The sequence below is a fragment of the Panthera leo genome, chromosome C1, assembly GCF_018350215.1.
Source record: "Panthera leo isolate Ple1 chromosome C1, P.leo_Ple1_pat1.1, whole genome shotgun sequence".
In the NCBI taxonomy this organism is placed as follows: domain Eukaryota; kingdom Metazoa; phylum Chordata; class Mammalia; order Carnivora; family Felidae; genus Panthera; species Panthera leo.
The window spans coordinates 211863510-211880483 of record NC_056686.1 but is presented as its reverse complement, the minus strand read 5'-3'; the positions used below and the strand labels follow the sequence as shown (position 1 = coordinate 211880483).

The 16974-nt window shown below is 50.7% G+C and overlaps 1 protein-coding gene and 1 long non-coding RNA gene across 3 annotated transcripts in view; both read left to right on the top strand.

Annotated features, from left to right (window-relative positions):
* The first annotated feature begins 407 nt into the window (after positions 1 to 407).
* Positions 408 to 16974, top strand: part of GPR55 (G protein-coupled receptor 55) — a 43061-nt gene continuing 26494 nt past the window's right edge. The window contains exon 1 of the mRNA XM_042950462.1: positions 408 to 587. Within this exon, the coding sequence (XP_042806396.1) occupies positions 569 to 587 (19 nt within the window). The 5' untranslated portion in view covers positions 408 to 568. The remainder of the gene's footprint in view (positions 588 to 16974) is intronic.
* Positions 12872 to 15280, top strand: LOC122226753. Of its 2 annotated transcripts, none has more exons than XR_006205748.1 (4): positions 12872 to 13463; positions 14098 to 14306; positions 14907 to 14999; positions 15080 to 15280. It is a non-coding gene; the product is annotated as an uncharacterized LOC122226753 (long non-coding RNA). The 2 variants fall into 2 exon arrangements; XR_006205749.1 differs by having other exon boundaries at positions 14059 to 14306.

Here is a 16974-nt window from a genome sequence, read left to right as displayed (position 1 = left end):
ATTATTCAACCCACTGCATTTACCACATCAACAAGCTCCAGTATAATAAAAGTAGATTATGACTGGGGCACCTGGGTGGCTCAGTCGGTTAAGCAAGCATCAGAACCAGACTCAGAATGACAATGGTTTTGGAATTACCAGGTAGGGAATCTGAAATAACTGTGATTAATGTGTTAAGGGCTCTAAAGGGAGGGGGACACAGCCCGAAAGAAAGCGGATTGAAAGCCTGGAGGCGTTGGAATGTCTCCTTGCCCCTCTCCCAGGGCAGATAAGGCTCTGGTAAAGCAGTTCGCCTGGATTCAGGCCTTTGTTAAGGAGAACAAGATGCTCTGCTCTTTCAAAACCGTTACATTCTCCCCGAGTGTGTTTGAAAATGGTTACTTTTCCCTCCCTGTGCTTGACAACTGGAGAAGTTTCCCTACTTTCACAGTGAGAGCCTGGTGGGGCTCCCGGAAGTAAATAAACCCCGGGAAAGTATTCCAGGGCCTTGTAACCTTCAGGCTAGTCTGCACCCAGCCTCTAGCAATTCATCAGACTGCTTGAGGGTTCCTACGGATTGCCGGCTCCCATGGTGACTTCTGTTTCCGGTGAGTCTCGCTTCTCTGTATTCCCCCCTCTCTCCGGATTTCGGGCTGGTGCTTCACCCTGTGACCTCATTTCTCCAATGCATCTAAGAAAAGCTGTTGATTTGCAGCCTGTTCACGGTTTTTTTTCCTCTTGAGGTTGGAAGTAGTTGGCCTCCAAGCGCTCCACGTGTAAGAGTTGTCTTGAGGTGGCTTTTTGTTATTCCGAATTATACAGTTTTGCCCTGCAGATCCATCTTCCTACTAATTCTTCTTTGTTTCCTTTTTAAAGGCATTTCCCCCCTTCTGCTGAAGACTATAGGGAAACAGACATGGAGTACCAAGTGTAAGAAGCATGAGAAAGTTATAAAGGCCCAGAATCTTATAAACTGTCTCAGAGTAAGGACTTTGTGGTCTGTGATTCTGACTTCCCCTCTGGAAATTTGTCGAAGCCACAGTAACTTCTTGTGTATCTGGCCTTAGGGAAGGTGGCCACTTCTCTTGCTCTGCTGACAGGTCATCTCTTAGCTTGGCTTTCTCAAAAAGTGTTTCTTGTGTGTTTCCTTGTCTCGCTGTTACCTTGTAAAGTTTGAGGCCCCAGGCTCAGTCTCTGTCCTTGAGAGCCATTTGCAGTCTTGCACAAAGCCAGGCTGTGATTCGGACTCTGGGAAAATGGACCGTCGGTTGAACTGCCTTCTTTCCCCCAGTTGGTTTGGTGTAGAACGAATCACGTATGTCACTAAAAGGCCACTTACCAGCACATAAGCCCAGGCATGTGTCCACGTGTTGATCCTCTGGGCCTGGCTCTAACAGGGACAGATGGCTCTGAAGAAGAGTTTTTCTGAATCTGTCAACTAGAAATTTGCCCAAACCATCGATGCGTGTTCATTGTAGAAAGCTTGGGAAATACAGACAAGTATAAAGGGGAACATAAAAATGATCCATGATCCCACAGTCACTATTTTTAGTCCTTTGGCCTTTTTACTATGCATGGCTGATACTCAGGGGGAAAGGATGAGGAGTTCTCTAGGAATCAGCAAAAAAAATCAAGGACAGCTACTACCTGAATTGTTGTATCTATATACAAAAAAGGATAACACAGTGGTTTAGGAAAGTGGCTGGGCAGGAACACAGCCTTTTTGGTCAGTTGCGTCCGGGTTCCAGATCTCAGGTCTGTCACTTAGTGGATGACCTTGGGCGAGCTGCCTCTCGGTGTTTCAGTGTCCTCTTCTGCAAAACGAGACTAACACCAGCTTAGACAGACAGCTTTGCAGTCTTCATCTGCAAAACGAGACTAACACCAGCTAGCCCCCGGGGGGTTGGAGTTCATTAAATGATCTCGGGTACCTAAAGTGCTTTGTCCAGTGCTGGGAGCAAAGTACTCGATAAGTGAATCTATTGGAGGGAAAGAAGCATGAGGAGAAGGACCTGGCAGCCGTGTACCGACATGGTGCCTGATCGTACTTCCAGCTGACGATTTCCTGCCGTTTTAAATGGGATGTATGGCAATTAGAGACCCAGGTTTCCAGGTTCCAGCGCATCTTCACAGAGGAATGCCAGCTAATAAATAAAGGAGGAATAATAGAATTGGGTCATCACCATTCTGCAAAGACTCCCATAACGACAGATTCAGTCAACAGCATCAACCTTTGCCAAAGCCATTGAGCAAAGCACCGTTGGGTACGGGATGTTCACATGGCATGAAAGCATCTTTTGGCAGGTTACGTTTTGGTAACAGTGGAGAGTTCTGTCAGACCTCGCCTTAACTAGACGTGCAAAATGAGCTTCATAAATAACGGGACAGACTAACATTATGTGCCTCCTGATGTGATCTATTAGGAAAGGGCACAACCTCACCTCGGTAGCATCTTGCCCCAAATAGTTAATCTGAATTATATCATGAGGAAGCCACTGGGTAAACCGAGATTGAGGGATAGTCCACGAGACGCTTAAAGAATGTCAATGTCGTGAAAGACCAAAAGAGGTGGAGGGACAGCTCTACGTGAAAACCCGTTAAACAGTGTGGGAACCTTGACTGGATGCCACGTGGTATTTTTTTTCCAAAAAGGATATAAATGACATTTAGGAGATGATTGGGGAAATTTGAATAAGGACTGACTATTAAATAATATTATTGTGTTCCTGCTATTATCGGGTGTGGTGATGGTATTTTGGTTGTATAACAGAAGGTCCTTCTTTTTATAGAAGCAAGTCAAGTATTTAAGGGTGAAAGCGATCTTGTGTCTGCAATTTACTTCCAAAGTGTTCAGCAAAAAAAGGTGTGGGTATACACATATATGTGTATATATATAAAATTGGTGACACGTAACCAAGTATTTGTGTCTTTCAAGTTTTTTCCAAGTTTGATATTTACAAACACTAAAAGTTCATAATAAAACCTAGCTTCCAGGTGAATGCTAGGACAAGACTTCCCACTGGCCTAGGCATCGGGCGTCCCTCCTAAGGAAAATTAGAGAGCATTTGGTGTAAATGTTGACGCATAGTTTTTTCTGGTTGCATTTTCCTGTGTGTCTCCTTCTCCTTCTTCTTTTTAAAATGTTTATTTCATTTTTGAGAGATAGAGCACGAGCGGGGGAGGGACAGAGAGAGAGGGAGACACAGAGTCCGAAGCAGGCTCCAGGCTCTGAGCTGTCAGCACAGAGCCCGATGCGGGGCTTGAACTCATGAACCGTGAGATCATGACCTGAGCCAAAGTCGGACGTTCAACTGACCGAGCCTGGTGTTCTTTTCCTGTGTGTCTTCTTTATGAACATCTGGTCCATAAAAGGTGAAGTGTAATCATTCTCTACACTTGAATTGTGTTTGGTCTTGCTTTACAGTTCCAAGAAGATTTCCATTGAGCAAATGTTTCATAGGCCCCCAAGTAGTGATACTACTAATGTGTCGCTATATTTGGACACTGGGACTGTCTCAAACAGGCTCAGGAGAGGGTGCAGTGAGAAGAAGCCTGTGTTTACATTGTGGAAATTTCACAATTATGTGGGAAGAACAAGGCGTCTGTGTGACAGCCGCTTTCCTTCCCAAGAACATCGGATCCCCTGTCATACATGCCCCTAACAATGACTCAGACCTGTTGTCACATCAAGGAAACGCAGCAAGTAGGAAGTTAAGATCTTTTTACTGGGTGATGCCTGAAGAAATAACACATAACAGCTAGACGACTAGCCACGTAGGCTGGTTTGTATTGTCTTACACGATGTCAGTGGTGGATTCCGAATTATTCTTTTCTTTGCCCCTCAAAGCAGATGGAGATGATCATGTCACAGGAAGCATGACTGAGATGGAATGTCAGCTCTTGGTGACAGAGGAAATTACTGTCACGTAGTACATGGAGAAGGATAGTGGAGGGAGTTCAAAAGATGAATCTGTCCCCAACTGCAGCTGCATCAGGGACTGGCGTATTAGGTTCTTTTTGCTTGCCAATTCCAATTATTTGCTGACGACTGGTCCTGGAGGACTAGGTTAAGAAGGACTCCTGGCTCAGGCAGGCAGAGTGCGGTAGCTGACTAGTGATGTTTGTGTTATGATTAAAAAATATATATTTATTTATTTATTTTGAGACACAGAGAAGGGGGCATGGGAGAGGGAGCTTGAGCAGGGGAGGGGCAGAGAGAGAGAGAGAGAGACCACACTCAACGCGGAGCCCGGCTCGGGGCTCAATTCCACAACCATGAGATCGAGACCCGAGCTGATCAAGAGTCAGACACTTAACTGACTGAGCCACGCGGGTGCCCCTGTGTATGATTTTTGAAAGACTACCTTTGTTTGCGTGTCACGCTGGCCATCTTTGAGTTCCCAACACAGACTACATTGAATGCTTTTGAAACACCGAAGACTTCAAAAAAGCATTTATTAAAGTCATGGATCATAACAATATCTAATATTTGTGAAGCATTTGCAGTGGGCCGGGCAGTAACCTAAATGTTGTGCATGGATTAACTTAATCGATCCTCAGCACGATTGATGAGGTAAACGCCATTCTGATGCTCGCGTTGCAACCAAGGAACTGAAGCCGGCTTCCTCAGGTCTTTGCTCACCTTGTCAGTAAGCTTTTTCTGGTTATTGTATTTCACATTTCAACCCCCATCATCTTCTCTGCTTTAGTTGTCTCCTTGGCACCTGCCACCCTCCTGACCTTGTATATATGTTAGTTAGTTATTGTCTGTCTTCTCTCCTTGGAATGTAAGCTCCTGGAGGGCTGGGATTTTTGTTGGTTGGATGATTTGGTTGGGTTTGCCTACTGCTATATTTCTAGCAAAATTTCTTCGTTTAAAAATATTTGTTTTAAGTTTATTCATTTATTTAGAGAGAAACAGAAGCAGTGTGAGTAGGGGAGGGGCAGAGAGAAAGGGGGGAGAGAGAGAGAGAGAGAGAGAGGGAGGGAGAGAGAATCTCAAGCAGGCTCCACCCTGCCAGCACAGAACCCGATGCGGGGCTCTTACTCACGTCCTGTGAAATCATGACCTGAGCCAAAGCCAAAAGTTGGACGCTTAACTGACTGAGCCACCCAGGTGCCCCTCTGGCACCTTTTCTAAGTCACTGCCTGGCACTTTATAGGTGCTCAATAAATCATTGTGGAATTAAAGAATGAAGCTTAGAGTAGTTAAATACCTTATCCCGAAGGTCATACAGCCACTTAGTGTGACAGGTGAGGGGGCAGGGGAGAATCTCATGGTTGGCTTTCTGTTGGGCAGTTGAAAAGAATACCAAATATGGCAAAGAGCCCCAGAGACCACAGAGAATATGAGGTTTACAGATTTTGAGAGGAAATTGGAGAGGAAGGGGCTGGTCTTCCAGCCAAAGAGGCTTCCGGACTGACAGAGCAGGAGCATCTTGGGTATGAGACGCTAGGTTGTCCACACTGGGGGGGCTTCCACTGAAGAGAGGCGAGGCTGGAAATTGCAGCCTGCTGGGATGGAGACAAAGGAGGCTTCCTGGGTGGGGACACCTGGGGCCATGTGGGTGCCCAGGCTGTTCACACTCACACCCCTCTCTCCGAGGATTTTGTTTTTTGTCTCAAGAACAAATAAGTTGGGAGATGTTGACAGTGCACAGAAGCTACTAGGAGGCTTCTGCCAATGACGTGGAAAGAAGGGAAATAAGACTGTTGTCCGAAAGCTAGGGGTTAAAATCAACAGATAATGGCGTCTAAGAGCCCTAAGTTAAGTTGCCTTCAGGAGACAGAATGGCTCCTGGGCCAGAACAAGGGCTTGGCTGTTATTGTGAGAACACTGAAAAAGGACAACTGTCACGGATGGGCCACTGGCAGTCCCATCTACCCTCTGTCGGGGGTGGGCTGGGGGAGACCAGGCCCATGGGTATGCGTAGCCCATCTGATGCCAGGGGAGGCTCTTGTGGATGCGATTGTCAGGCTGTGTAGCCATGGTTGGAAATAGTCAAATCACAGAACTTGCTCAGACGCCTTCTGGTTATGATTTCACTTCCTGGGGATCTCGGCTCAAGTGGAACAAGGCCTTCTCATCAGAAGGTCCTGCAGCCTTGGGAGCTGTGGTTCTCCGAATGAGCTTGGCTAATGTGAGCTCCAGGAGGCCCACCCATCAGATCTCTGAGCCTCCAGGCCTGCAGGACCTCCCTTGGGAATCCCCCCAGGGCAGGTGGCTCCAGGAGACCTGGGAGACCTGGTCATGTGTAGATTCAAACTTACTCACCTCATGGTCTTTGATGAGGTCTACACGGGGTGTATGTGGCCTGGATGTTTCTTAGCTCTACAGCGTCCCGGGTGATCCATCTTGCCTTCAATGCTCTCATTACAGTCCCAGGGACCCAAGATACACAGACTTTTACCAGGTTCTCTTCCCTGATAGCGTCTGGGAAGTTGTATCAGTTTTCTTTGGCTGCTGTAACAAATGACCACATATTCAGTGGCTTAAAACACCACAAATTCATCTTCTTACAGCTCTGTAGGTTAGGAGTCTTACATAGGTCACACTGGGTGAAAATCAAGAGGTTGGCAGAACTGCATTCCTTCTGGAGCTTTCTCCAGGGGAGAACCTATTTTCCTGGCTCTTGAGGCCAGGAAATGCTCTGAATTTCCTGAGAATTTCCAGAGAATGCTCTGTTCGTGGTCCTTGGCTCTTGGCCCCTCCATCCATCTTCAAAGCCAGCAACAAAGGGTTGGGTCCTTCTCACATTGTACCCCTCTGACTTTCTCTTCTCTCTCTCTTCCACTTTTAAGGACTCTTGTGGTTATATTTGGTCCACCTGGATAATACAGGCTACTCTCCCTATTTTTAGGGCCCGCTGATTAGCAACCTTAATTTCATCAGTGTCCTTGATTCCCCCTGCTGTGAAACATAACACATTCACAGGTTCTGGGAATTGGTATGCGGATATCTTTGTGGGGAGGGTGTTATCCTGCCCACCTCAGAAACCCTGAGGAATGCCCCATGGTCCACAAAATCTTCCTGGTTGCTGCTGGTCACTTCAGCTGGCGTCTCTCCTTCCTCACCTCTGGCCACCTCAGAACTAGCTTCTCTGGGATGTCCATTCTCCTTGAGAACCCAAGGGTGGGTGCAGGCATCACCCCGATTCCCCAAGGCTCAGTTAAAACAGGATGAAAAGATCACCATAACAACTGGCACCGTGTCCTCTTAGCCAGGGAAGCATCTTGACAACTGTGAGGGCAGAAGGTGGGACCTGAGGGTGGAGGTGTCAGCGTGACCCTGGGTCACAGCTCAGGGGCTCGAGATGGAGGGAGGGAGAGATAGAGATAGAGAGAGAGAGAGAGAGAGAGAGAGAGAGAGGAGGGTCAGGAAAGCAGTGGGGTGAGAGAAGCCTGCCAGAAAGAGGCTGGGGCCCATGTGGAAACCGGCCTGAGACTGTCCCCTAGGGACAGAGTGGCCGTGGCCATTTTAGCTGGGGAAATGCTGGACTGAGAAGCCAAAGTTTGTGTTTCTGGGACATGAATCCTCCCCATCTCTCTGTAGCCCCCAAACTTCAGAAATGCCCAGAACACTGATGACTGCCTGTGGGCGGGGAGTCTTGGCGGAACTTTGGGGAGAGGCTAACAAGCATGGTGGCCAGAGGGGTTCATGGAGGTGTCAGCCACCCCTGCCCTGGGAACTTGCAGAAAATCTGGGAAGGCTTTGGCCATCTGTAGTCCATGGAACAGAACATCCCACGGAGGGCTTTCCTTCCCCAGACCCTTGAGGTCCAGAAGAGCCAATCTCACCTAGAGCTCAAGGGATGGCTAGAATCCAGCTGACTTTGAGATCTCACAGCTGAAGCCAGGCTGTACCCTTCAGCCATACATTTCTGAAGGTATGGGGATAACAGGAGGGCATTCCAGTGTGAAGAACTCTCAAGGTGGTCACCAGGTTTTCAGGCTCCCTGTGCCCAAGCTACCCTACATCAGGCTTCCCCCTCTCTGTAGCCTAACAGTCCCCTAGAGAACTCACCTTTGACCATGTGGTCTCTATCTGAAGTCCAGTAACCCCCTCTGTCCCCAGTGTAATCTTCTCAGGGCCCAACAAAAGGGAGAAACGTTCTTTCTAACTCTCCCTTCTTAGATTCCAGGCCACTCCAAACTACATCTAGTACAAAATGGAACTGACAGATGTTTGTGTTCCTTGGGGTCAAAGAGTAGGTAGGCTATTTTTAAGGCTCTTGATACATGTTGCCAAATTGCCTTCAGAAATCACCTGAGAATGTCCTCCCTACAGTTCTGCCGGCACTAAGGACTGCCATTGAACAAATCTCTGCCAATTTGATATGAAAAAAAAAATCTCATTTTCATTTTCAGTCCTTTGCTTACATGCGAAGAAATATACACACTATCTCTTTTGAATGGGATGAGTAATAATGAAAAGCCTATTTCAAATGTCATTAAGTCTCTATTTAGATATGAGACAAAATTTCAATTCATATGAAGAAGGGAAGGTGCTGTTATCTGTACAACTTTTGTTTTGAGAGTTTGGGCTGGGGGAGGGAAAGGAGAAAAACAAGAGGAAAGCAAGGAAGAGGAATGAGAAGAGCAGAAGAAAAAAAAGTGGGAAAGAAGAGGTAAAAAGGCAAAACCTCAGAATTGACAAAAAAAAGGGTTTTCTCTTTTTAAATGGAGTACAGAAAAGGAAGAGCAGGAAAAAAACTGTACAAATTGCTCTTTCCATGGGCTTCTTCAAATAAATTGTAAGCAGTGCAATGAGCTAAAAGAAAAAAAAAAAGAAAGAAAGAAAGAAGGAAGAAGCCCTGGAGACGTCAAGTCCAGCACGAGCTCTGTGACTGTGCTCTTATCCTTCACACTGGAGCACGGCTGGCTGGCTTACGTCCCAGGTACAGCCGACTCAGGTTCAAGGTTGGCTGCTTCTGCACACCTCACAATTTCCATCTCCCTGCGTGGTTGTTTCCCACTGCCGGTGTCAATGCTTTCACTTTGCCATTTTCCATTCACAGTCATAAAACCGTAAAGACGCGCCTCCGTGAAATAGTCCCGTGACGGGCAAAACCACGGTGGTACAGACCAAGAGGGGCAGGTGCACTACCAGCTGTTGGACGCCACGCAGGTGCTCCAGGCCGTAGTTCAAAACGCAGATTTGTCTCTGGATTGGGTGTTGGAAAGGGGTGGAGGGCGTGGGTCTGTGTTGCGGACAAGGGTGATAGGGCTGTTGGAAAGTTGAGTCTACCAAAATCAAACATGGTGAAGTTGAAAGCAGATTAGGTCAACCACGGTTAAGCATCATTAATCTACGATGATTCTCATTTACTTTCTGGGGCTCATTCACGTATGTGACGGAGGGGTTTAGTTTGGAAGCACGTCTCAACCCTGGTAGAGTCCTAAAAGGACCACACTGAGCTCCCACCTGGCGTGGTGCTGACTGGCCCAGGACGTCCCCGAGGGTCTAACGGGCCCGTCCTGTTTGCTTGTGTCTCTGCCAGAGCAGAAACTCTGCCCGGGCTACAGCCGGGCCCGGGTGTGGTTTGCTGCAGGACCTCACCCTGCCTCCGCGGGACCCTGTGCCCAGCTGCCACCACAGTCAACTCCTATGAACCTTCTTTCATGGATTTCTTCTCTTTGCCCGCTCCCACTGACCTCGTGACATCTCAGCCCAGTACTTTAGGATGCCTGTCTTCTGTGAAGGACACTTTTTTAGTTTATTAAAGTTTATTTATTGAGAGAGAGGGAGGGGGGAGAGAATGCGTGGAGGAGGGCCAGAGAGAGAGGGAGACAGAGAATCGCAAGCAGGTTCCATGCTGCCAGGAGCCGAGCCCGCTGTGGGGCTCGAACCCACAAACCATGAGATCATGACCTGAGCTGAAGTCAGACGCTTAACCGACCGAGCCACCCAGGCGCCCCAAGGACCCTTTTTAATGCAACCATCATGTGCCAGCATCATAGGAAACGAAGTTGAAAGTCACTTTAATATCATCTACCACTCAATCCATACTCAGATATCCACCCCCCCTCCCGCCCCCAGCCTCCTGGAAACCTGCTGCGTCCTCAGGCAGCTGCCTCCCTGACCTCCCTGACGCTCGCTCCCGCTCTGTGTCTCTCAAATCCCAGCCACGCAACCCCACCTCCCCCTAACGCGGGGCTTTCCTGACCCCCCGCCCTCCACCGTGTTTCTGCACAGATCCCCTGAGCCTCCGGCTCTTCAGTGTTCTCTGTGCTTTGTTGGTGACCAGGATGGGCTAGCACGGAGAAGAGCCCGGGGCCGGGGCAGCAGGCACCATCCGTCCTTCCCTTGGAGGCCGGGGGAGGAAGGAAGCGGTGCGGGCTCCCGCAGCATGGTGAGAATGTAGGCCCCATTTGGCAGAGGAGGATATGGGGGCATCTTATCTGTTCAGGTATCTGCCTTCTTCACCAGGCAGCGCCTGCGGTTGGGACGGAGCCTTAATTCAGCACCGCACTGCGTCGGCAGGGCCTAGTGGGGCACCTGTTGCCCGCAGGGCCTCTAGAAGGATTTCTGGCGTGAGCGTGGGCCGGGGGGCCCTCTGTGGCGACGCTGGGCCGGTGGCCTGTGCCTGAGGGGTCGTGATGAGTGAGCCCGATGTAAATTTGTGACAGAGCATTCGGTTATATTCTTCCCGCTCCCGAGAAAGTGTCTGCACCTCCTGGCTGACATCATTCGGTGCTGAGTCATTCTCGGGGCTCCCACTCATGCCGGCATCCTCGCTCTCGCCCTGAGGAGGAGCCCTCGTGCTGTGGCACAGTCATCTCGGCTGTGGGCTGTGGATGTTTCCCTCTGAACTAACCGCAGTGGTTACTGGAACCATGTCCCCTCCAGTCCCCTCCAGTCCCCTCCGCGAGTTTTCTTCCCTTCATCTCTAAACTTGGGGGGTTTCCCTGGGGATTCGAGTCACGCTCATGAGGCCGGCACACCTCCCAGTCCCCAGACTCAGGTGTGATGGGACCACAGGCGCCTTCAGTTTTTCCAGGATCTAACTTCTGTTCTGAGGACCCCGGGCTTGGTTAAGTCAGGATTTCTCCTCTTTCCCCAGGATTGCATGAGCGCGGGGGTGAGGCTGTGTAGGGAGTGCGGGGCCGGCCAGACTCCAGTCCTTGAGACTTCTCGGATCCATGCTGAGTGACATCCACAGAGGTGGCCTGGGCCATCAGCAACCACAGGCTGTGTTAACCCATCCCCATTCCTCCCAGCTTGGATGCTCAGCGGCTTCCTGCCCCTTCACAAGCTCAGGGTTCAGCTATGGCCCCTGACGAAGAACCCCAGAGCTGACTGGATGAGGCACCTCATGGTTTTCCACCCATCTTTGGGTGCACAGAGGTCAGACAGGTGCTCCCATGCCGGGCTGGGCTGCTGGGGTCCCTGGGAGGCTTGACACGCCGCCCCAGTCTCTACCTGGGCAGGGGGAGCATCCCCACCGTCCTCGCTTTCGGATCCCCACACTCTACTTGGGGCTCGGTCAAACCAACCCCCCAGGGCTCTGCTCCCTTTGTGGGCACAGAAGAGGCAGGCATGGGGCTCCCTTTCAACGACCGGCCAGCATCTCGGGGTGTTTGCAAGGGAGCCATTACCGTGAGGCAAGTGAGGCCAGGAGGGGCGTGGAGGTCAGCAAAGAGCAGGCAAAAGACCGACAGTGACCTCGGGGCCTTGACAACTGTTGGACAGAAGCTCTGTGCCCTGTGGGGCCAGAGTGGCCATGACCCAGGGGTGGCCCGATGGGGTTCAGGATTCCTCGGGCATTTGCTAGGGGACAATGAAGGATCTAGAGGAGATACTTGAGGGTCAGCTGCTCTTGGGAGGTGAGTCCGCTAGCCGCCCCCCCGCCAACCCCCAAACAAGGTTTCCTAGTCCCTGTTGTTAAGCTCACAGAAGTTCTAGGAAAAACCATAAAGTCACATGTGGGAGGGATGTTGATTCACCCCTTTCCACATGAGGTTTGCCCCACCCGGTGTCCAATCTTAGGTAACTTTCATCACTGCCCTGGGCAGCCTTATCCAGGTCGTTCCTGGAACCCCAGTAGCCCAGGGATGTTGCTATGTGAGTGACAAATGATGAAGGTGTCATAGCGGAGAGGTCTCTTGCCTGACTCTTCTCACTTGTCCTTACTACTGGGCCTGGGGGAGGAAGGCAGGCAGAACAGGGCTGGCCTGGGGCACCCCATGCCGGGCTCACCACGTCCCAGCCCAGAGCCCGAGGAGGACTCAGCTCTCCAGGCTCTTGCTTCTTGACTCCATCATTACCTCTGTTGTCTTGACCCCCAGCTCCCTGGGCTGGGGATGCCCAGAGACAAACGTGGGACCCCTGTCCATTCCAGAAAATTCCTGAGTTCAGACATCTCAGTTCCTGAGTCCACCCAAGCTCAGAGACTGGCTGAGCCTCTTGATTCCCCCGTGGAGGGACTCCTGGGGGAGGGAGAATGTGCACAGGAAGGTGGGGCCACGCCAGAGCACCAGCTAGGCAGGTCTCAGCAATGTCCCTGGAGGGAACCAGCCAGGATGCTGTGCCCCCCCCTGGATGGGGCCTAACCTGGGCTGGCTTAGGTTGTAGAGAGGCTTTGCCCTGGGACAAACACACCTATTTCCAGCCCAAGCGCTGCCTCTGAAGGCCTCCGTCAGGGCCTCAGTTTCCTCATCTCTGCAATGGGCACAGCTGTGCTGCAGGCAATTCTCTCTCAAGAATTCTCCGCCTCTGAGGTCACAAGGACAAATCCTAAAGCAACACAGGCCAATGGACCTCAGATTCCAGAACCCTGGGGTCAGGTTCTCACCTGCTCCCTGGCAGCAATGAAGAAAAAGCAGCCCTACTATTACCCTACCCCCCGGCACTCCCCCTTCCCCTGCCCCTTCCCTTGCCCCTTCCCCCCTACCTGCTGCCCTCCAGCCCTGCCTCCTGCAGGCCCCCACTCTGAGCCCTTGGCCCCACCCTCCTCCTGCTGGCCCACCTTGCCTGGCCAAGCTCCTGCCTCTCACCAGCTGGCCCCCTCCTCACCTGGATGCCCACAAGGCCCACTGTCCCCACATGCTCCCTGGAGTCCCCTGCTGCCCCTGCTGCCCCTGCCCTGCCAGCCCCCCTTCCCCACCCTACCTCCCCTTTTTCTGCCTGGCCTCCCTCTCTGCTCTTCACTCTTCCTTTGCCCTGGACCCCCCTTCTGGCCCTTGTCTGGCCTCCAGCCACCTGGGCAGACTGCTCAGCCGCCCCTACTCCCCTCCCACCCAGTCACCTCCTCCCACCACCTCCCCACCCTCGGGCCACCCTGCAAACCGTCCCAGGGACCTGGCCCTCCTGCCAGTGGGCACCTGGACCTCTCGGGGCTCCGTGAGTGGGGCACCTGCTGGGCACAGGGAGCAGCACAGGCCTGGCAGGTGTGGGGCAGCCTCGAGGGCCCTCCGGAGCTCCAGGAAGCCCCCATCTCCAGAGTGAGCTCTCAGCCACGTGGGGGTCTGGCCTGGGTCACCGGGTAGGTGCCCCTCCTCGGGATCGGTCCGCAGGCCAAGGAAGAGGTGACAAACAGCTTCGTGTCCACACTCGAGCCCCTCCAGGCTCTCAGAGTTACCACTGGGAGGGGGTGGCTGGGCTCAGAGGACTCAGGGGATCTTTCCCTGCAGGGCCGTTCCCCGCCCTGGGGCCAAGCGGGCTGGCCTCCCTCATTCAGAAGGGGCAACGGTGCCCTGTGCCTGGTACATATCCCGTTCTCCAAGCCAGCCTCCCCAGGAGACAGCGACCAGGGCTCCCTATGGCAGAGGGAGGCTGTGGCAATGGGGGGAGGGGTGTATGGTGCTGAGTGCTGGGTTGGGACCCTTCACTGAGCAAAGCACCCTGCTCACTGAGGGTCCTGGCACCTCAGAGGGCAGCTGCTTAGCTTTGTGGTTGTAACCGGCCATCAGTGTCCTGCTGTGTCAGGACTGTGCTCCTGCAGCCTCCCTGGGCCGGCTGTAGGCTCCTGGGTGTTGTGGGAGAGAATCCCAGCTGGAGGTGAAGGCTGTCTTCAGGGGCTTCTCTGAGCCTCCCGGGCCTCCTGGCCTCCATGCTCTGCTCAACTCCCTTCCCTGCAGACCCCAGTACAGCCAGAGCCATTCCTGTTTTCCACCCAGGACAGAAGCAAGAACAGGCTAGACCAGCCAGAAATGGGGGCATCCGTGTTTGTACTCTCCTGTCTGCCCCGCTGGGCCACACAGCCTGAACTGTGCAACAGGAACTGTGCAATGTCCTCTCCTGTAAGAAAACCAATGACCCAGCTCCTTGGAGCCACGGGGAAGGACTCCCGTCACCTAGAGCACCCCAGCCTCCTGCCGGCGACAATGTAAGCGCTGGGTTCTCAGAGGCTCAGCCGGGCCCCAGGGCTAAAAAGGGCTCATTGTTAGCTGGTCCATCGCTGTCCATCTTGCAAGCTTGTTCTCTTAGGACAAGCTTCCAAGGTGCACGCTGCTTCCTAGCCCAGGTGGGGAGATGGGAATCACGTAGCCGACTTTCCTTCCCAAGGGCTATTTGGAGGTAACATTTAATGAGCTCTTAAGAAAGGCCAGGCTCTCCTGCTTTAACTGGGAGTTGTTTACGGAGACCTGGAAGAAAGGCAGCTGAAATCAAAGTTCTTATGAACAAACGGTTGGACGTTGAGGCCTTATTGCCTCTCACCCAAAATGATGTCCTTCACGGCTCAAGAGGAGCAAAAAGAAACAAGGTCATGAGACTTCATGGAGAGCTTATGGCTGCCCCAGTGCCTTGATGGTGCCTGGGTACAAGGGCCCAAAGCCTCTTCCTGCTAGGGATTCTGTAGTTTCATAGTTTCCGGAACTGGGAGGACCAAGTCAAAAGAGTACCTGCAATCTTCACTTACTCTCCTCCTGATTCCAGTATCCCCAGCACCAACCAGTTAAAGTACCCCAGCCTTTCTTTCCTTCAGATGAGACGCCCTCAGGAACGAGCAAATGTTTTTCAATGCGATATGAAATATTTGTTAAGACCATTTCCTCGAGAAACGGGGCCAAAGGCCAAGGTATGCAGGGCTGGCTCAACCATTTTTCGGTCATCTGGTTACAGAAGGAGGACTCTGATCGTACTTCTTATGTATTTTAGGAGTAATAAACAGCATTACATGGTCTTTTGTAAAGAAAACCGATCCTGTCTGAAGCCCAGCCTGACAGCTGCCCTTCGAGAGGAAGCTCGGACAGTCCTTGCCTGGCTAGCTTTTTATGTGAGGTTTTACCTGAGCACCCCCGCCCCCCCCATTCCTCATATGAGAACAACTAACCAAATTTTAAAGGATTCAGACATCTTGCTCTCCTGGATAAATTCTCTGTTTTATTTGGTGATTTCATCAGCAGCTACACTGTGTAGTTTATAGATTTTGAGAGATTAGCATTCATATTCTCCTGGATGAGGACTCTTGCCACGTGATTTTTTTTTTTTTTTTTAACAAGCCAGGGCAAGACTTTTCAGTGGGTTACAGTTTTACCCAGAATCCACACACAATTACAAATTGTTACATACTATGTTTTTATTTAGTGTTTCCAATACATGTCATATTTTTCAATATATATCAACCTAGAATCTGGGTCACCTTATCCAAGGAAACCAACTGAAAACTTGTTAAGTTTGTGTTTAATTTGTTAACATGTGTTTTACAATTTATTTTTTTATATTTAAAGTTTTTAAAAATGTTTATTTATTTTAGAGAGAGACAGAGTGCGAGCTGGGGAGGGGCAGAGAGAGAGAGGGAGACACAGAATCCGAAGCAGGCTCCAGGCTCCGAGCTGTTAGCACAGAGCCCGACATGGGGCTTGAAACCACAAACTGTGAGATCATGACCTGAGCTGAAGTCGAACACTTAACTGAGCCACCCAGACGCCCCTGTTTTACAATTTCTTAACAAGCTTAGGAGACCTGAGATCTGGCTCAAGTTTAGACCAAAGAGTTATATAGGAAGAATCATCATAAATATTACTTACCACTTAGTCTCCAGGCAAACCACCTAATCAGCCTATGGTAACTTGGGTGCTAAAGAAGATTCCGGTAATTCATTTTTGTGTTATGACAAGCTTTGACCAATTTATCTTTAGGGATCATGCTGGACTCAAAGTTTTTATAGACAATTGATTTCTATAAGCTGAAACCCACTTCTTGATGCTTTCCTTGCTGCTCCGAGTAGGACCACGAAAGGCATCGCTGTCAGTAAGATGTTCTTGATTTCCCCTCCCGAGATTTAGTACTGGCCCCTCCTCGCTTCAAGCCTCCTTCATGGGTTGACTAGCCCTTTGCCTTGACCTTCCTTTGCCTTTTGTGACTTGCCTTCTACCTCTGACCAGCTCCTTTCTGTCTTCCCGGGTCCAATCTGTCCGCCAATCCTTTTACTAGTTCTCTTCCCCAGAGTTAGCTCCTAGATTATTTTCTTACACTCTGAATTCTTTTCTACAACCCTGCAAGCTTTCTCCACTGTCCTCACCCTGATGACTCCTTCTTCTATATCTCCATGGAGAGTGGGTGGCATCTTTGGATACCCCAAATCCTTGGGTCCAAAATGGAACCACTTTCTCCCCAGTCTAATCCTGGAACCCAATGCTGCCTCTCCTTTTGAATTCCCCTGTGACCCATCCAGGCCCAGCGTCAGAAACCTCAGAGTCACCGTGGACTCCACAAACAACCTCCTTGCTCTCACCTAGTTCATTTTGGTCCCCTGGTCTCCTAACCATTACTGGAATCCACATTTCCTTCCACCTGTCCTTCACCCTCAGTTAAGGGACCATCTCCTCCAAGAAGACTTAGAGTATAAAGCAAGTTTTATTCAACTGTGTATCTCCAGTGCCACGCATAAATGCTTTAATGCTTTATCAGTGAACCGGAAACATCATACTTAAAGTTGGATCTTTCTGAAATGGCAAATTGGCAGAAGTGTGTCCCCCAGCGTCAAACTCAAGAAACAGGACTCATTCTGCTTCTACAAAGAAGATATCTTTAAACACTTGGGATGGTGA